Raw genomic sequence first — 20857 nt, 5'->3', positions numbered from 1 at the left:
CCCCCCACCCGCCCCACCCAGCTTCCTAAAACAATGGCTGACCTGCTGCTGAGCTTAGAGGGGGGTACAGAGAATTGATATTTCTGGGTACAGGTATATATTTGATTACAGCACTATACAAAGCACTGAGCATCATCTTTAAGAGCTGTAAAAGAGGACCTTCAAAGAGGATACCAAATGCATTCTCAGGGGAGCTCAGTCCCTTCCTGTCCCAAGGACTTGTGCAAAGTCCCATGAAGGTTTTCTCTGTCACTCTTCTAGTAACATACGAGTAGCTATTAGAGGAGGATCTAGTAGACAGCACTTTTAAGAGACAGATGATACCAAGCTCTTTAAACTCAGCACATCCAAACTATCAATCCTTCTGTTGAAAGATAGTATTGCTGCAATTTAGCAGGCTACCATTACACTTCAGCGTTTCCCTTCCTATATTTTTTTTTATCTATTAAGAGGAGGGACAAAAGTTCCTGTTTAGTAAATTAGCAGGTACTTTTACAAAATCATTTTTTATTCACATGTGTAATTACTTGTGCGTGTCTAGAATGATGATTACCTTTTTTGCAAGAATGACTCTTTTTAGGACTCATCTGTATTCTTTTCAGTTGTCTTGCCCCTACTGAGTCATAATTACTGGCTTGGATTCTTACACTACCCAGGGGACTGTTAACTACCTTTAATTGCTGACAGTGGCTCCCCTTCTTGAAGGCAAGAAGGCTTTAACTACCAGATAGGTGCTAACAATCTAGAAGTGGAATAGCAATACCTATTCCCAGGCTAGTGTAGCCATTAGACAACTCCCTCTCTATGCCACAGTAAACCAAAGCACACAGGTCCAGAAACACTGTCTTGCAGCAATGCCTAGATGCCATGGTGTTTCTAAGTTAAAAACCTGTGATATTGTGTATGTGGGTTTTATTTATTTCAGGAACTCATTTTTTTACAGCAACTCCTGGAAACAGAAAATGAGAGGAAGAAAATAACGGGAGAACTTACAGGGATCTTCAGAAAACAAGGAAGTTCCCTCTGACATCTGCCTGAAACAGCGGGTCGGTATCAGTTCAAAAAGTTTGGTCTGTGGTACCGTCTCCACTCCTCAGAAAGTATTTGGGTGCATGTCTCCCACTGGAAGATGGGAGGGAGGATACTGGAAGTATTGCTAAACAGCAGCCTGTTCTTCCCTGAGAACCCTAATTCTGTGCGTTACACCCAAGCTGAGGGCAGCAGCAGAATCATTTAGCAGCGGCTCAGACGCTGAGGTGCCCAGCCAGGCCGCCGCTCCTGCAGCGAGCACAGCGTCAGGGCCTCACTGAGCAGCGACTGCACCAGCGAGTCTGGGCGCTCAGAAGTGATGACTCAGTCTCCCCTAAATTAGGGGATTGCCAGTGACGTCTGCAAAAAAAAAAAAAAAAAAAAAAAAAAAACAAGAGGCAGAAAGCGCACGTTGTTTTGCCTCAGCAGAGCCGGGGTAGATCCTTCCAGCCCCGCCTTTCCCGCTACTCGCTCCCCGATCCTGGCAGAGCCGGGTGCCTGCAGGCTCCGGGACATAGCAGCGACTCCAGGACAAAAAGGCAGTGCTGACCGACAGCGGGGTTCCTGCGCACGACCGCCGGGACACGGTGTCGGGGAGAGAGCGGGGGGCACAGGACTGTACCCAGGCTCCCCTTCTGCCGGCACTAAGCCCTCTCCGCTGGCAGTCATGCGGAGGGGGGGCGTTCCGCCACCAGCCTCCTCTACAACGCAGCCCCCGGCGGCGTCCCCTGATGACCCTTCCCTCGCCCCTGCGCGGGACAAGGGAGCCGCAGCAATCTCGCTCGCTGGCCCGGGCACCCTCCCTCCTTCCCTTTTCCTGCCCTCCCGCCTTCCAGTTAGCCTGGCCTCGCGCATGCGCACCCTCCCGGGGACCGCTGGGAAACGTAGTCGTGCTGCGTCCCTAACGGCTCCATTTTCTCCCCGTCGCCAGAGGAATCGCGCGTGCGCAGACCCGCCCCCTTTCCTCGGGCGTTACCGCCCCCTCTGCCGCGGCGCGCGGTATCCCGGGCAGCGGTGTCACAGCGGGGATTGGCCGAGGGGCCGCGGGGCGGGACGCGAGGGGCGCAGTGATTGGCTGTGGCGGCTGTCAGGCGCCGCGGGGTAATGGATGCGGGTGCCCGCTGAGGAGGGAGGGACGGAACGCTCTCCGGTTCCCCTCGGCGTCCGGCGCCGCGCCGGGCACAGCCCTGCCCGCTGCGCGGGGTGGCGTCGCATGGTTCTCAGTGTTCCTCTCTCCTAGGAAGGGCTTCGGAGCCGTTCCATCCCGGGGCAAGCTGGCAGGAGGCGAGACTCCTCCAAAGTCCCGGTACCCTACCGCAAAAGCAATTCACTTGCCCCCACAATCCCCCCCAGCCTCCCCGCGGGCCGCTCGCCTCGCAGCCTCCGCACAACTTCACCGGAGCCTCCGCCTTCCCCGGGGCTTCCTTCACCCACGCCCACGCCGGCCCTGCGCCGCCCGCCCCCTGGCTCGGTCCGCATCCCCGCCGCCTTCCCTCCCTCCCCAAACGTGAGTAAGGGAGGCGGGACGATGGATATGCGGAGGTTCCGGGCGGGGGAAGGGATTGAGTGTGTGCGGTGAGTGTGTGAGAGAGAGAGAGAGAGAGAGTGTGTGTGTGTGTGTGTGTGTGTACACAGCGCTGGGAGAGAGCGCATGCGCCCTGGCTGGCGGGGCCGAATGTTTCCCAAGTGTTTGAAACTGGTATTTGGGTTTTCCACGTTGGATCTAGCGCGGCGTATGGGAGCGAGGAGGCTGCGTTGATATCGCCGGGGAACGGCGGCGGCGGCGGCGGCGGTGAGGAGGAGAGCGGGGAAGGGGGGAGCGGAGGAGAAGCAGAGCGGCGCTGGCGCAGGCAGAGGGGCTGCCGCTGCCTCTGACAGACACTTTGCAGAGCACATTTTGTTTCCAGATTGTTTCGGAGAAGCTGGTTTAAGCCCCCCTCCTTTCTCCTCCTCCTCCTCCCCCCCTCCCCTCCCCACACACACACACACAGACACACACACACAAATCCCTCTGATTGTTCTTACCACCTCCTTCGTGAATTACCCACAACGACAGCCATTCAATCAGCTGCTGCTGGCTGTAGGGGACTAGCGGAGGGTGTGTGTGTGTCTCTCTCTCTCCCTCTTTTTCACACAAGAGGAGTCAGATGTAGCTTCCCTCGGTTTTTTTGGGGGGAGCTACCGAGAGAGGTGGGCAGGGAGTGAGACCTTCATCGGGGTTACCGTCTTTGAAGGGAGCCGCACTTGCTCTCACACGGAGAGGCGTGGGGAAGGATTTTTGTTTCTTTGCCGGATGAAAATGTTGAGTCCTGCAAACGGAGACCAGCTTCACCTAGTGAACTATGTGGAGGATTATCTGGACTCCATCGAGTCTATGCCCTTCGATCTGCAGAGAAATGTCTCCTTGATGAGGGAAATTGACGCCAAATATCAAGGTAAGTGTTTTCTGTATATGTTTGTGTCCGTGTGTGTGGTTTGGGGCTCAGGGGGGAAGGGTGTCTTTCCTTTTCTTTTGAGCTGAGCCTCGGCTCCGTTTGCCCCTCTGCACCCCACAGGGATGGTAGCTTTATTTTTGAGAGGTAAAAGGAGGAAGAAAACCGGGAGGAAAGATCCGAGGAGAGAGAGGGACTGATCTGCAGCGTTAGCTCTTGTCATGGGGCGGAACAAAAGGTCCCCGGCTTTTCTTATTAAGCAAGGACTCTGCTTTTCTGTGTAAATTGCTGGCCAAGAAGGCGGGGGCAGGGAAGTGGGGTGTGCGGTGCACAAAGGGGGGCCGTCCCTGGCCGTGGGGCTGAGGTGGAAGGGTTTGGGGGTACGGAAGAAAGTGCTGGGTGGATAGAGGGGGAAGAGATTACAGCACAACATTTAGGAATGTACAGTATTCATTATGGCTGTAGTAGGGGAGAGAGGCAGCTAGTGAAGGAGGGAGGGAAGGAGGGAGGGAGAAGAGGAGAGGGGGGTTAGGCGAGAGTGGGGGGCAGGGTGTGCTTTCTTCGCTCCCTCCTCGGTGGGTTTCGTTTCACCCGGTGAAACAGCCCCGCTCCGCTGGGCGGGGGGGCCAAGGGGGCAGGACCGGCGTGTGCGGTGTGAGTGGGGGGGGAACGACACACACGGTCGCGTTTACGGCTGGGCTGAAGCGCCCCCCTCCCTCCCCGCGCTCGGGGCACGCCGACCCCGTCCCCACGGGCGGAGGGAAGGAAGGGGAGGCCGGTTTTGCGGGACTCGGGGCAGCTTTGTCACTTGGTGGCTGGCGTCCGCTCGGAAGGAGGGGGAGGGGGAGCGCTTTATTCTGTGCCGCAGGTAGCGGTGACAGCCGGGGTGCCGGGAGGGGGGACCCCCTCTCCCTGCCCGCGCCCCCGTGCATGTGGCCTTAGGGGCGGCGGGCAGCGAGCCCTGCCTGCCGTTGCTTCAGCCGCTACTCGGGCAGCTCTCCATGGGAGCCCGTCAGCTCCGAGGAAAGGGTCCAGGGGAAACTTCTTCAGGAGCCCGCGGGGGCTTTCGGGGGTGAGAAGGGAAGAAAAGGACAGGGCGGGCATCGCACCCCACGAAGCCACGTCCAGCGGGCACCTCCGCGCTGTGCTAGGAAGGGGCGTCTGTGCTCTTTTTATAGATAGACCTCGTTAGCATATCGCGGTTGGCCACGCCCGTCGGGGGTGCTGATAGGGTGGGGGCGTCCCCACGGGCCGGCCGTGCCCCGCCTCCCCGCGCGGATTGGCTCCGGGGCCGGGCCGACCCGTCTAGCGCCCCCGCCCCGTCGTGACGTTTCGAGAAGCAACTTTTCCGTGGGGTTGATTTGAATATCTCGGCCGGCGCGCTCTGATTGGCCGGGTTCGCATCAGGGGGCGGGGCAACCTTGGCCGCCCAGAGAGTGACTGACGTGTCCGGGGTGGGGGGGGGGGTCGCTGCTGCTCCAGCCGCACCTCGCTCGTGACTGGCCGGAGGGGGCGGGCACCACCTCGCTGCCGCCCTCCGTGATTGGCCGCTGCCCCCTGTCAATCACCCGTTTGTTGCCCCGTGAGGGTCCGCTCGGGACGGCGTGGGCGGGGCTGCCCCGCCCCCCCCCCCCCGCGCCCCCGGTACCTCCGCGGGGACGTCCCGGTTTCCTGCCCGAGAACAATGGCGGCTCCGTCATCTCCGGGGCGGTCCCGGGCGCCGCAGAGGGGCGGGGAGGAGGCCGGGCCCTCGCCCGTGTCCCGCTCGCCGTCGTTCCGCGGTATCTCAGTCCCCGTGAGGCTGCGGAGCTGCGCTGGTGGTAAAGCTCCGGCGGCATGGCTTCCCTCCGGTTGAGTGGCGTTTGTGATGCCGGGAGCGCGCGTTCGCCAATGGCTCAGAGCGCAGCTTTCCGCTCCCGCTTTGCAGCACGGCGCGGGAACGAGGTTTCCCGGACTCGCCGTGAGCTGAGGCTCCCGAGGCAGGAGCTGCGGCCAGCCCCGAGCCGCAGCACGGCCCCGGTGGCTCCCTCAGCACCGAGCGAGCGGCGCGCTCCCGGTGCCGTGCTGAGCGTCCTCGGCTTTGCGGCAGCTCCCGCTCCGTGTCTCACATACCAAACACGCCCGTGCCGGGCCGCGCTCTGCGGGATCCCAGCCTGCAGCCCGGGCTCCTCCCGCACAGCAGCGCCGGCCGGGAATGGCTGCGGGCAGTGCTAGAACCGAAGTTTTCCCAACGCCGAACTTCCATCGGTAATTGTTTTGTGCTGTTCAGACAGACCGGTCTTCATAGAAGATGCCTACCCACCAGATTCAGATGGGTTAAACTGATGATATCAGTCAAGTGCCAAAGCTTAAAGCATAAAACTTCTGCATTTCAGCCACTGAAAACCATTAACTGCGTTTTCAGCCTTCCTGAATGTAGAATCTGCTGTATGTTTGAAGGATCGTTTGGTGGCATCTTGGGCATACCGTTTTTGGTATTTTTTTTATTGTTGTTTTGTTTTGGGATTTTTTGTAGGTTATAAAACGCACCAGTTGCTTAAAATGGTTAATAACATATCGGAATACTGATTTGGTCAGATAGGTTATACTGCAGAACCAGCTGACAGCTTAACCAACATGTGAAGCACAAGCTGCAGCTCTAAAATCTGAATAAAGCTTGCGTAATATTTCCATGTCTTCACTGGAAATCGTGTATGTTTAAAAACTCTGCCGAGGAAAGCCAAAACCTAAACCACAGGATAACCTTGGTTTGCATATGTGTCACATGTTCCTATGAATAAATAAATAATAAAAAAATGTAAGTTTAAAAAGTTTTGGTAATGCCATTGGCATGTATGAGAGATCCTGGTTTCTGTTAGATGAATTGAGGTCAGATTTTTTTTTTTTTTTTAATATATTTTGCTTCTCTAAGACAGACTGTTCTAACCTGTGAGAAAGGGAAAATTCAGAGAAGAAAGGAGATGCAGGGAAAACATTCAGTGTAGTTTTGAGGACTTAATATGGAGTGCTGAGTGTCCTGTATGCTGTAGTTGATTTGGGTATCATAATGAAACTCAAAAACATCTTCTTAAAAATAGGTTTCCAGAGCCATTCTTGAAACTTTAGCTACTTTGTACTTTGTTGTTTTTTATAAAATCCTTGAGATGCGATTCACTTTTTTTCTCCTAAATCAGCATTTGCATTCCATTCCTGTGGGACCACCTAGAACAAAAGTAGTCCAGTGGAGTCATGAGCTGCATGACAGATACAAGCTTCAGGGCATCTGTCTTTGATCGGAGCTGCATGTTACAAGAAGTTGTTGCTGTATGGAAGGAAAAATGGGAGGTTTTGTTTTGCCATTCTCCCTGTCAAAAATATTTATAGTTTTTATTTCTTCTTTGCAGAGATTCTGAAGGACCTGGATGATTACTATGAAAAATTTAAACGAGAGACAGATGCTGTGCAGAAGAGAAGGATGTTGCACTGCATACAGAGAGCCTTGATTCGAAGTCAGGAACTGGGGGACGAGAAGATCCAAATCGTCAGTCAGATGGTGGAGCTGGTTGAGAACAGAACAAGGCAAGTGGACAGCCACGTGGAACTGTTTGAGACTTGTCAAGAGACTAATGACACCACTGGAAACAGTGGGAAAGCCAGCCAGGATAAGTCCAAGAATGAGACAATCGCACAGGCTGAAAAGCCCAACAACAAGAGATCGAGGAGGCAACGGAATAATGAGAATCGAGAAAATGCCTCAAATAATCATGATCACGATGACATCACCTCAGGAACACCAAAGGAGAAGAAAGCAAAAACATCCAAGAAGAAGAAACGATCCAAGGCTAAAGCAGAGCGGGAAGCTTCTCCCCCTGACCTTCCTATTGACCCTAATGAGCCAACATACTGCTTGTGCAACCAAGTCTCCTATGGAGAAATGATAGGATGTGATAATGATGAGTGCCCCATTGAATGGTTTCACTTTTCTTGTGTGGGACTCAACCATAAACCAAAGGGCAAATGGTACTGCCCCAAATGTAGAGGAGAAAATGAGAAAACTATGGACAAGGCATTGGAGAAATCTAAAAAAGAAAGGGCATACAACAGGTAGTTTGTGGACTTTTCATAGTGAAGGAAAAAACCCACCAAACCAGTGTATTTATTGTCAGTGTCACCTTTGTTGAGGTGAAAGGATTGTAAAATGTATATTTTTAAAGGAGGTTTAAAACTGAACCATTCCTGTTACAGGGACGGCAATAAGAAATTTTGGGTTTCATTTGGTAAGCTGTAACAAGAATGTGGTCTGTGGACCAATGTATTCCAGAAGTAAAATTAAAAGAATATTTGGGTGTTTCTTAAAAGATAAATTAATAATTTTCTTTATTTCTTTTCTTTTTCTTTTCTTTTTTTTTTTTTTCAGTGCTGGTAGCACTCTACCCATTAAAATTTTGACAAATATCTCTGAAATGTAATTTTGTTTTCTTTAATGAAAAATGTTATTTACCTTTTGAGTAAAATTGATAAATAGTTTAATCACCTGGCTGTATCTGAATAAAGCTGCAATACATTGCAAAAGTAACTTCTTTTGGTGATAAGCAAGAACAAACAAAAGGAGGGTAAAATTTGGTTCCTGCTACAAAGTGTCAGTATAACAGTTCAATAGCAAATGTTTAAATAGGCTTAGAGGATTATTTTTTAAAACAAAAAGTTAATGGTTAAATTTTAAACAACAAATATTTTTTATGCTGGCCAGGTACCACAAAGGCCATTTTTAAATGATCGAATATGTTTTGTATTTAACCAGGAAGTGGTTTAGTAATGAGACATAACATAAATGAAGCTTTATACTGTCACAGATAGTGGTGTAGCAATCCCTAATTTGTTTAAGTTGTATAAATGTACATTTTAAGTGGAGTTGCACTTACTGTATTATACTTGGAAATGCAGCCAAATGCCATTGTGTAACCAATGTGCATTTCCTGCTGTATGTGTGAAAATTGTACAGATGTGATATTAAGAAATAAATGAAATGACTTTGACAGTTTGCTTCTTTAGCAAGTCTTGTTTAATTATTATTCATATAGCTCAAAAAACCAAGAAATTCATGTTTGACCTCAGCAGCTGCAGCAAGCTGCTGCTGGTAAGCCTGAAACTGTTGTAGTGGTAACCAAATTACAGTTCTGATAAAGAATCTTCATAGAACGTATGGCCAGCAAGGTCGTAGGAGAGCCAAAATAGCATTCAGCTTTCCATCCAAATCTTCTCATTTTGTGCTTGCAGTCACTCCCAGACCCAGACATTTATCTGAAAATCAATAGTACAGAGCTGGTCTTGTTCAGTTTTTTTAATGCTTTTTTCACAAATGACTCCATGTTTGTTATTGGGATCTTTTGCGTTTTGGCATTTTCCAAGTATTACTGCAGCTGTTCCAGGGCAGGCCCTTTTGTTCTCCGTGGTCACCCCATTCCAAAACCTACTTGCTATGAACAGGTGCTATGCCAGGTACCCAGTGCTCTGTCCCTTGGATGATACTGAAGCTTGGTCAGGCTGTTTCCTTCACTGTCATGGCAGGAGGGGACAACATTCTGGTGAGCAGATTTCATCTCCCTGTCACCTTCATCCAGGTGAGAAGGGAACAAGACCAGCAGTAGGAAGGCCATGGAAGTGAAGGCTGTGAAATCCAGTGGATCAGGTGAAATACATAAAAAGATGGGAGCCTGGGGTTGTTTTTTTTTTTTAGAACATTTTGTGTATAATGGTGGTGTTTTGTTTCCTGAACAGTGAAACCATACCACTGAGATGATCCTTGTATTCCAGAAGATCCTTCTGTATGAAGTAAGATTTAGGATCTAGCTGAACACAAGACAGCTGTAGGGGTTCAGTGTTTTCTAAAAATGTACTGCTGGGCCCCAAAATGCACTGCATCACCTTGCATGGATATTCCCTGCCAGACAAACATGCTCACAATGACAAGTATTCCTGTTTTCCTTCTAAATAGGTGCACTAAGTGTGTGCATCTGCAGTCGTGTTTCCAGTGCCTTCAGACTGTCAGGTTACACTGAGCCACCTGTGCCCAGGGCGAGTGCCTGCTCTGAATCAGTCTCCTGCTCCTGAGGTGGTTTAGAGTTGGTGTGTAATTTTTCTACTCTTACATTTCCTTCTCCTTTCATCTTTTCCTAAAGCCTTCTGGTTTTCCATTCTCCCTACGCACTTACTGGTCTTTCCCGCTCCTCTCTCCCTCCACCTGCTGTTGTTGTGGCTGATGCTGATGTTTCTGGTCTCTTCTGCCTCAGCTGTTCTGGCGTTCTCCCACTAGCCTATGCTGAGAACATCAATACTTAGCAGCAGGACTGTACTAGCAAAACACCAGTGAAACTTTTTTATAGGAACTAGTGCAGACAAAGGCTGCACTAGTTCCTATGGTGTGTCCTTGGTTTCAAACCAAGCCTTTTTCACAAAATGTCTGCATTGATTCTGAGGGATGTTTTGAATGTGAAAAGCCAGAAGGAAGCAAGAAAAATGCAAAAGAGGATGGTAAGAATGTTCTATAGATGGATAAGTAGAGCCCTTATTTATACTGCCCTTAAATATTTCCAGCTACTGAAGGCTGGCTGTGGTCTCCCATTTTTCAGTCTTTTGCTGAAGACAGCTGCTGTTCTGTAAAGCAGCTTGGAGTTACGTCCCTTTCCACATTTTTTCCCAGGCTAGTGTTACCTTCTCAGCTCACCCTGTTGCAGGCTGCAGCACTGTTCTGCTCCTTGGCCCTGAGTGGACTGGTGGGACAGCCTGAAAGGTCTGGTTTCAGTCGATGGGCACGATTAGTTGGATGCAAGGGACTCTGCAGTGGCACTAAGCTCTTTGTTGATGGAAGTGGAGCCATCTTGTGTTATACTGACACACTGCCAAGCGCTGCTGACAGTGCAAACTCTGTCCTGGCTTTGGTACTTTGTCTAAAATGCTGTCTTAGTTATTCACAGAGAATTCAACGGCCACAAGTAACTTCTATCTTTTGAGCCAATTTTTGTAATTTCTGCATGACAGATCAGCTATTTTGCAAACTTTCTTATTTTGGCCAGCAGAGTGATTTGGGGAGATCATCTGCCTGGTTTGAGAAAACATGTGACACTCTTGGTGACTCTTTCCCACTGAGGCTGCCAACAAAAGCTTTGAGAGAGAGGGAGGCTCCTCTAGGAGCTGAGCTGAGGCTTCATCTGCATTTCCCACGGGTTAGTAAACAGCTCTCAGGTGTTGTAGCCTCAGTGCAAAGTATAAAAATCATTGGGTGTTTGCTGAGGGGGAAGTCATGGCAGCAAGAGTCACAAACTTCTTAATCTATTGAAATCATTCAGGCAGCTCTAATTGCTGCCCTTCTGTGTGGTAGGGGTAGCAGGTATGTCTGTATTGTGCTGCTGAACCCTTGAGGTGATGATAAAGTCCTTCCAACTACTGAAACTGGGGTTCAGCACTCAAGGCAGCTGACAGCAGACCTTGCCCCAGGGTCGTCCCTGTCCTCGGCAGCAGATTTGTTGTGCAGTGGGCCAGCTGGCAGTGCAGAAGTGCTGCTGGAGGCACGAGCTGGGAAGTAAAAGGCATCAGTCAGGGAGCCCTTTGGGTGCTATGTCAGCTCCAATTGCAAAATGTTCCCAGCCAGCTGGGGAGAGAGCAAGAGAACCACTGCAAGCCTGAACCAGCAGAACATCAGTTTCAGCAATTGCACCATCTGAAAGCATCCCAGTCAAGCAGAACTACTGTCTCCATTGAGCAGCAGCAACCTTGACCATGCGTATCATTAGGCTTAAATAGGTTTCTCACTAATTAAGCACAGTTGCTGATAACCTGTATTCTAATTTCTTGGAGTGTGCAGAATAAATACAATCCAATTGGACTGCTCCACTGTTTTAATTTTCATAGGGTATTTTTTGTTAATCTTTTAAATTTGTCTCATTATCTCTTTTAGTTAATCTTTTAAATTTATCTCTTTCATTGTAATAATAATGAAAGAGATAAAAACACTGTAAACAGTTGCAAAGAATAGAATGAAAGAATTCTGTAAGAGAAATGCTTCAAACCAATGTATCTTTGTAGTGAATTCTGTTGTTTTAGATTTATCATCATATTCATGGCCTATTTGCTGTATGTACATAAACCACCCTCACCCTTGTGCAGGAATTGCTCAAGAGAGCTAGTAATTTCTGAGTATGAAAAGTAGTGTGAGAAAAGAAATAATCAAGCTAATAATGATCCATGCAGTTTCCTACCTTCCCAGCTGTTCCTGAAGTCCAAAATATAACAAGCAGGAGGAATGACACAGTAAGGAAGAGCAGCAGAGTAAATGCAGTATGTATAGAATGTGCTGTAAAAAGCATTAAGGTTTTCTCCTGAGTTCAAGATTACATTTCTAAGATTACTTTTCCGAGTAAGCATTTATTTTTGATGGTAGTTAAAAAAATCAAAGGAATCTGTGTCCTGCCTCACAGCAGAAAAGCTGCATTAGTGGCAGGACAGTTGGGAGTGGGGGGGGGGGGGGTCCTGGTGGCATTCCCCAGTTCCAGCCAGGATTCCCAGATGAATTTATTCCTTTGGTTCACTTCACAAACAGCTTTGGTTCACTTATAAACAGCTTGCCAGTGGTGGAAGGAGAAGAAAGGTGGGTGATACCGAACTTTTAAAAACAAGTACCTGTCTTTAAATTTCCAGCTCTTACTTGAGATTTGTGGGTTAACTTTGTGGCTTAAGATTCCACGCTGGGTCTGGGCGAGATGGAGCCCAGCCCTGTGCACAGCTCTGTGCTTTGCATTGGGAGCTAGAGAGGAGCTGATAGCACTCCAGAGTTTTGGCTGCTGCTGAGCAGCGCTGGCACAGCCTCAGCGCTGGCTCTCCAACATTCTGCCCCCACATCAGTGGGCTGGGAGTGGGCAAGGTCCTGGGAGGGGACACAACGAGGCCAGCTGACCCAAGTTGACCAAAGGGATATTCCATGCCATATGACGTCTGCTCGGATATAAAAGCTAGGAAAAGGAGGAGGAAGTGGGGAGCATTTGTTTTTTGCAACATTTGCCTTCAGAGGAACTGCTCCGTTTCCTGAGGCCCTGCTTCCCAGGAAGTGGCCGGACATCACTTTCTGATGGGAAGTAGAGAATAAATCTTTGGGTTTTTTCCTTTGCTTGTGCATGCACAACCTTTCGCTTTTGCTTTGCTGACCTGCCTTATCTCAACCTACGAGTTGTTTTCCATCTTATTTTCTCTCTAATTTTCATCTGAGAAGGGGGGTGTGATAGAGTGGCTTGGTGGGCACCTGGCATCCAGCCCGAGTGAACCCACCCCAATCCTTTTCGGTGCCTGATGTGGGGTGAGGCAGTGACACCTATATATATATATTCCCTGCTGTAGTAGTGTTAGCTGTCCAGTAGCAAGCTCCTCTGTGGAACACAGTTTGCCAGCTGCACTGCTTATCTCTTTATTTTGCTGAGTTTGGGAACATGTTAATACAAACAATGGCTCTGTGCTTTTCCCTGGCATTGATGGCCTTGCTGTGCTGGGGGAGCTATCTTGTGGAGACAATGAGGGAATACATCTCTCTCTTCGTACCCAGAATTTATGTGGATTCCTTTATTATGCAGGCTCCTGCAGTCCTTGTTCATCCTTACATGATCTGTTTAATTAGTACTGTAAGCATTTCATGGGGTTTGTGCAATCTGATGTCATGGTGCCGTACGAGAAAACAAATTTTGAGTGAGGAGACATCAAAATGTTCCCTGAAGAGGTCAGTTCCTGGGTGGCAGGGTGTGTGGAAGGATTTGGGCAGGTTCCTAGGGCGGTTATCACCTCCCATTGCCTGGGAGTTTACCCATGAGCAGGTAATCAGGCCTGACAAACTGACCCGTCAGCTGATAGAGGGGTGCCTTGCCCAGCCCAACGAAAGCCAGCAGCTTCTTGCCCTGTGCTGGGGCCTGGCGTGTGCCTACAGAGCCACAGTTCTGCTCTCTCAGAGGACTGTGACTGAGGCAGGGACCCAAACTGTGTGTGAGGACATGAGGGTTGAGATAGGAACCCAGACCATGACAACTGCTGTAACTGTCCCTGTGATGGAAAAGGAAAGGTGGACAAGGAGAGCAACAAGTCCTTGCTGTCAATTAGAAAGGAAGGAAGAAGAAGAAGAAAAAAAAGAAGAGAAGGAAGAAAGAGAAGAAAAAGAAGAAAAAGAAAAGGAGGAAAAAGAAAAAGAAAAAGAGGGAAAGAAGAAAAAGAAAAGGAGGAAAAAGAAGAAAAAGAAGAAGAAAAAGAAGAAGAAAAAGAAGAAAAAGAAAAGGAGGAAAAAGAAAAAGAAAAGGAGGAAAAAGAAAAAGAAAAGGAGGGAAAAGAAGAAAAAGAAAAGGAGGGAAAAGAAGAAAAAGAAAAGGAGGAAAAAGAAGAAAAAGAAGAAGAAAAAGAAGAAAAAGAAGAAAAAGAAAAACAAGAAAAAGAAGGAAAAGGAAAAGAAGGAAAAGAAGAAAAAGAAGAAAAGGAAGAAGAAGAAAAAGAAGAAAAGGAAGAAGAAGATAAAGAAGAGAAAGAAAAGGAAGAAAAAGAAGAATCATCAGGAAAGGAAGGGCTTGATCAAGAAACCAGTCCTTCAACAAATAAATCAAAGGAAGGAGTGAAAGAACTCAAAGAGGAAACAGAAATTATCCAGATATCATCAGAACTTCAAGACCTGCAGAAAGACTACGGCCGCCAGCCAGGTGAATGGATTTCTGCCTGGCTGCTTCGGTGCTGGGACTGTGGGGCTGATGGTCACCTACTGGAAGGTAGGGAAGCCCAACAGCTGGGGTCCCTTGCAAGAGATCGGGGAATTGGAAGAGGAATTGGAAAAGAGACGGCAATTTGCAGTCTCTGGAGACGACTCCTCTCAAGTGTGAAGGCAAAATATCCCTTTAAGGATGATCTTGTGAACTCCCCAGGAAGGTGGACCACTCCACATGAAGGTATCCAGTACCTGAGAGAACTAGCTGTGCTAGAAGTCATCTACAGTGATCTAAAAAATGATAACATCTCTAAAGATCCAAAGGATGTCCCTTGCACAATGGCCATGTGGAAGAAGATAATTCAAAGTGCCCCTGCATCATATTCTAGCAGTTTGGCAGCAATATATTACCCAGAAATGGAGACACCAACTGTAGAGAGAGCATCTTTTTGGCTCCAAAACTTAGAAGAAACTCTTTGTGCCCAGGCCAGCACCTCAGCTGTCAAGAGTAGTCCAAGAAATCAGTCTTCTCCTGCCCTGATCAGAGGGAAAGAGAGCTCCAGACACATGACACGTGGTGCACTGTGGTTCTTTCTGTGTGATCAGGGGGAAGACATGAGGAAGTGGGATGGTGAACCCACCTTTAAACTGGAAGCCCGTGTCCGCGAACTGAGAGAGAAGAAAGCTGAGAAAGAAGAGAGCTGTGAGAGAAGAGAGAAGGGACCATCCAAAAAAGCTGTCAGAGTAGTCTCTGCAGACATGAGACAGCAATCAGCAACCTCCCAGACACAGAAAAACTGACATTGCCTCTCTTGATCCTGGCAAGGGGATTTCTGGTCTGGCACTGTAAGGGTCAGGCAGTGAAGGCTCTAACCAGGAAAAAGAGTAGAGGGTCCCTCCCTTCTGCCAGGAGGAGGAGAGGGATGACTGGATGTATTGGATTTGATAGCCTGGCATATCAGACCCAGAGAAGTACACAAGGCTTTGGTAGATACTGCTGCATAGTGTACGCTGGTGCTATTGGGGTACAGGGGCTCAGAACCCGTCTGGATCTCTGGATTGACAAGGGGGTGCCAAAAATTGTCTGGTTTGGAGCCTGAAGGGAGCTTAATGGGGACAAGTGGGAAAAGTGCCCGATTGTGACTGGCCCACTTGTATCCTTGGAATTGACTGACTCAGGAGAGGATACTTCAAGGACATAAAGGGGTACCAATGGCTTTTTGGTGTAGCTACTGCAAATACAGAGAAGATCAAGTAGACATCCACCCTGCCTGACTTCTTAGAACATCCCTTCCTTGCAGGAGAGCTGCAAGGTGAGGAGCAGCAGGTGGCAATTGCTACCAAGACAGTGCATCAGCAGCAGTATGGCACCAACCGAGATTCCCTGGCTCCCATCCATGAGCTGATTCCTCAACTGGAGATCCAAGGAGTTATCAGCAAGGCTCACTCACCTTGTATCTGTCCCATGTGGCAATTGCAAAAGTCTGATGAAGAATGGAGGTTAGCACAGGCCATTGTGGCCTAAATGAAGTCACAGCACCCCTGAGTGCTGCTGAATCAGATATCAGACATGTTATCCAGTGTGGAGAGTGTCAAATGAACCTGGAATTGATGGCCCCAATTGATGGGTGGAAACACCCATCTTCCATGGGTATGATCTTCCATGGGTAAATCACATCCCTAGTCACCCACAAGCCTCTGGAAAGATTGGGAGGTATAATGCACTGCTGAAGACTTGTTGGGCAATGGGACATGGAAGCTTTGGGATGCAAATTTAGCAGAAGCCGCTTGGCTGGTTAACACTAGGGGATCTGCTAACCGCCCTGGTCCTGCCCAAGCTGTGGGAGGAGATAGGTCCCTGCACTACACATGGGGAAGTAGCTGGGAGAGTCAGTGTGGGCTTCTCCTCCCATGGGAAAAGGCAAACCCATTTGTGGGATTGTCTTTGCCCAAGGACCTGGATGTACTTGGTGGGTAATATGGAAGGATGGGGAGACCTGGTGTGTGCCTCAAGGAGATTCGACCTTGAGAGAAAAATAATCTGTGGTGTGAGTTTTATGTTGCAGGAAGTAAAGAAGCAGGAGTGACATGAACTGGTGAAGAGTGAATTTTACAGGGAGTAAGGCGAGTGCGACGACAACCCGAGCCAGGCTGGTCAAGTGTGCTGCTCCTCCTGTCCTGAGCACCCATCCTGATGGAATGGAATCCAAGTCATGGACTGTTTCTGAACATCTGGAGGACCAGAGGAAGCCCATGGAATAGGAAAATTATATCTATCTGTGAAAGGACTGGGGAAAATAGTTAATGAAAATGTATGGATCTGTATGCTTGGTATAAAGATGGTTTAAGGATGCAGTTTAAGGTCTAAGTGCTGGTAAAAAGGGATTTTAGTAATGAGAAGTAAATACAGTGCAATAGTTAGAAGATTAAATTTTGTGGCATCTGGGTATGACACAAATGGTATGGAATAAGAGGTGGAGATTGTATTTGGTCTGGCTGAGGTGGAGTTGTTTTCCCCATTGCACTGGGAGCTAGAGAGGAGCTGATAGCACTCCAGAGTTTTGGCTGCTGCTGAGCAGCGCTGGCACAGCCTCAGTGCTGTCTCTCCAACATTCTGCCCCCACATCAGTGGGCTGGGAGTGGGCAAGGTCTTGGGAGGGGACACAATGAGGCCAGCTGACCCAAACTGACCAAAGGGATATTCCATACCATATGACGTCTGCTCGGATATAAAAGTTAGGAAAAGGAGGAGGAAGTGGGAAACATTTGTTTTTTGCAATGTTTGCCTTCCAGAACAACTGCTATGTGTCCTGAAGCCCTGCTTCCCAGGAAGTGGCTGGACATCACTTGCTGATGGGAAGTAGAGAATAAATTCTTTGGGGTTTTTGCATTTGCTTGTGTGCACACAGCCTTTTATTTGGTTTTAGTAAACTGCCTTATCTCAACCTACGTGTTGTTTTCCATCTTATTTGCTCTCTTAATTTTCAACTGAGAAGGGGGGTGTGATAGAGTGGCTTGGTGGGCACCTGGCATCCAGCCAGGCTCAGCCCCTTGAGAAGGTCTGCTGGCTCTGCTCTCCTCTCAATACCTTGGTAGTTCAGGGCAACCATTTTTAAAGATCTTGCATACCATACATGTAGTCACAGTAGATGACTACTACAGATACTGCACTAACAAAGAGTATAAAATTAATCACACCCAGATGGATGGACACTTTGCAGAAGTCAAAATTCTTTTCAGTTGTTTGGGTGAAGATCTAACATCCATCCAAATTTTAGGGAACAAGTGATGTAGGGAGCAAAAGATGTGTCTGAAATTACTTTACTGCAGAATTACTGTGCTGCAGAATTCCCTGCAGTACAGTAATTTTGTGTAATATGTGACTGCCCTGTAAGCACCATGTGCCTGTGCACTGAGTCTATCTCCCTCAACAAATGTTTCAAGGCAATTCCTCCATGTAGCACCATGTACAGTAACATTAATTTTTAAGGTGTTTTAAGTTTTTAGTTTATGTTCTGTAGTTTACTTTAATAAGTCAGCTGCCTCCTGTGGCCATCAGCTGAGATTGAAGGCTGGAACACACTTGGTGGGATCTGCAGAGGATGCAGATCTGCAGAGGATGTGTGACTTCATGGTGGTGGTACATCAGCTGTCCAACGCTGATGCTGGCTGAACTGGACCTGAACTTCTGCTTGTGCTTCTTGCTCTGGGGGAAGGATCCTGATGCAAAGAATATGAAGTTGTCTCTTGCATTTGGCTTGCTGACAAATAGGGCCCCAAAAGGTTAATATATCCCAGGCTCATAGCTCAGCATTATGGGAAAAACCCCAAAACCAAAAAACCCCGAAAACCTTAAAATAAACTTGGATCCATTAAGTGAATAATGCAAAACTTGGGTAAGGCAGATAGAGGCACCTTTATGCTCTCACTTTGTGGAAGAATTAATGCAATTTAAATACCCTCAGTGGTATACATCCTGAATTCTCTCATCATACAATACACTTTGCTAGTTCGATTTTTTTTCAAAATAAATCAAACTGGGAAGAAAAAAAAAGTATTTAGTGATAAGGATTAGAAATACAAGTGAATTGTGTGTAAATTATTCACCTGCATACAGAAAGGAATGTTTTGCAATGTTAATTAAAAGATATATATCAGGAGACTTTTCTTTCTGCCAGCCTCCTCTCTCCTTGAGATTTGTGTGGTTGCATCTGAAATAAAATGCTCTGCTCTCATAATAGCTTCTTCAGTCTTATGACTTTGGGAACAGACAATTTAGCCAGAGCTCTATCAGAAAAAGATGAATTGTTAGATACATGTTCCACACAGTGATTTTATTCAACAGCTAAAAGATTAAGGGCAATTCTTTCAGGAAAGTCCCCTGAGTTTGAATGCTTTCGTTTGTAGGTGCCTCTGGAGGACACTGGAAGTTGAAGGAAATAAATGTAACAGGTCTTAAACTTTAATCAAGTCTAATGTATGGTCAGAGGTAACTTTAAAACTTTGATCATGATCATATCATTTTGGCACTGTGCCACTGCAGAGCAGTAATATGATTTTTGGGATGGCCTGATTTTCATTTCCATCCTTTATGAGGATTTTATGTATTTTATGTTTTGTCTCATTTTTTTTTTGTCTGCTGACCCTATTCTGCTTGGATTGTAGACAGCTTAAAGAAGACAAAAGTAGTATTTTTAAAGTAAAATTACTGATACTGCTCTCTGTCTTTGTTATCCACACTATTATTTTATTTTTTTTCCCTGGGAATGTAGAAGGTGTGGTGAGAGCTCCTTTGTGCTGAACCCTTAGATTCAGCACAAAGGAACTTTTACAAAAGGGAGAGACTTGCAAAGAGGGGAAGTAAGGCTACAATACTGAGGTAAACAGTGGGACTTCAATTTCAAAAGTAATCCTCCCTGGGCTATAATAGATTTAAAGGAATTCTATCTAAATGGGCTCAAGGGAAATAGAGCATCAAATTTCCAGAAAAAGATAAACACAAATTATGTGACACTCCCACTAGCTTTGATGAAAGGACTGGAGGCTGTTATGTGGCAGGGCAGGGGTGACATTTTGCAAAGCCAAAATTGTGTCGTGCTGTACAAGAGAATACAGAAGAACTGTTGGAAGTGCATTTCCAGGGTGTCCCGCCATCCACAGTTGTTATTTTATGGAAGGCACCACTGGCCAGAAGGTAGCACTCATGTCCATGGAGATTTCAAGGGAAGACAAAGAACCTTCATTGTTCTAGTCAGAGGCCAAGGGTTATCTTACTGTGTCTGACAGAGCAGAAACAGACAAAATTGTATTTGACACTGATTTGCTCACTGTCAAGCCATGGCTAAGAAAGGTTCTCAAAAAAGGACAAATATTAACTTCCATGAATAAACTGTTAATATTTTCCATAGATGACTGAGGCAAATGTCAGACATTTGTATTTCTGGAAATATTAAGTGAAGAGGTCTGTTATCTAGTGCTATTAGTGATAAAAGATGAAAACAAAGGAACTTCTGGAGGACAAGTTGAATAGGTTTGTACCAAAGCTCAGAAAGAAAAGGTGTCTCTCTATTTGTAAAACTGATGTAAATATTATTTTAACAGTTTCATCTAACTTTAGGAGGGTTCATTGCCCCATTTTTTCTAACACAGGGCCTTTTAGATCAACTTCTTGCTTAAAGTAAGAACTAGAGCCACAGACTCAGGTATGCTATCAGTGCAGGTGGCTCCTTTCTATGCTGGACCTTCACATGTGTCTTTTTGGACAGCAGAGATTTCCCCCAGAGAAAATACAGGTTAGGCATCTCTACTCCATAGCAAGAAGCTGCTGTAGGCTGTTTCACTAGCACCTTGAAAATCCTGGTCAGTAAACCTTTTTGCTTCTGGGATCTCTATTTTAATGGAAACCACTTAGGACACATCCTCCTGGTGGGTAGACAAGGACACACACACTCTTTTTCTTCCACTCTTTGTTTGTGTGTGGGTGTGTGTTTCAGAAGGGTGTAGTAGACAAGATGAGTGGATGTTTCATTTTCTGCAATATACTGAAGGTACTTTTGAAAGCTTATCTTTCTCCTTACCTGCCAATTGCTTCTGATGGAGAGTCTGTGGTAGTGGATGCACACTGGATTGGCAACTTCTGTACATGCTTGCAGCACGAGGTGACAGTAACAGCAGAGCCACTTCTCTTTGTCCAGCACTGCTAAACTTGCTTTAGGGAACAGAGTTGGGTTTCTGCAGTAGGAGCAGAAAGGATTGTTATAGGATTGGATTCCCAGCTGTCTGAAGGAGAATTTTCATTTCAAAGGGACCTGACCATTTCTCATTCCACCCTTCTGCTCCCCCCAGAATGACTTTAAGTGAACTGGGATGATCAAAAAGATGGCCACAGGAGACATGTGAAAAGACTTTACATAAATTATGCCAGGTGTGATGACTTTTGGTATGTAGCTGCATGTGGAAAAGGTTGTTATATATGATTGTCTTCAAAAGAACCAGAAGCAAAATTTGGGGAATGATTGGCAAATCAACCTTGCTTCAGTCTCTGGGAAAATCAGGGAGTCCATTTGTGAGAACATGAAGAAGAATGAGAGCCCTCAGCACAACTTTACACAGGCAAATCACACCTGCCCAGCCTGTTTGCCTTCTGTGATAAAATGACCACAGCTGTGAATGAAGGGAGAACACTGGATCTTATTTA

General features: G+C 47.3%; 1 protein-coding gene across 3 annotated transcripts; it reads left to right on the top strand.

Annotated features, from left to right (window-relative positions):
- The first annotated feature begins 2557 nt into the window (after positions 1-2557).
- On the top strand, positions 2558-8476 carry ING1 (inhibitor of growth family member 1). 3 transcript variants are annotated; one of them, XM_009085472.4, is made up of 3 exons: positions 2558-2821; positions 3264-3464; positions 6845-8476. In XM_009085472.4, exons 2-3 carry the CDS (start codon positions 3323-3325, stop codon positions 7546-7548), a joined length of 846 nt encoding a protein of 281 aa, XP_009083720.1. In that variant the 5' UTR covers positions 2558-2821; positions 3264-3322; the 3' UTR covers positions 7549-8476. The 3 variants fall into 3 exon arrangements, with proteins under 3 accessions (XP_009083720.1, XP_050833721.1, XP_050833728.1); XM_050977764.1 differs by having other exon boundaries at positions 2559-3464; XM_050977771.1 differs by lacking the exons at positions 2558-2821; positions 3264-3464 and adding an exon at positions 5492-5708.
- Positions 8477-20857: the final 12381 nt, after the last annotated feature.

Source organism: Serinus canaria, chromosome 1 (assembly GCF_022539315.1).
Source record: "Serinus canaria isolate serCan28SL12 chromosome 1, serCan2020, whole genome shotgun sequence".
NCBI classification, from domain to species: Eukaryota; Metazoa; Chordata; class Aves; order Passeriformes; family Fringillidae; genus Serinus; species Serinus canaria.
This window is presented reverse-complemented; position numbering and strand designations above follow the sequence as displayed.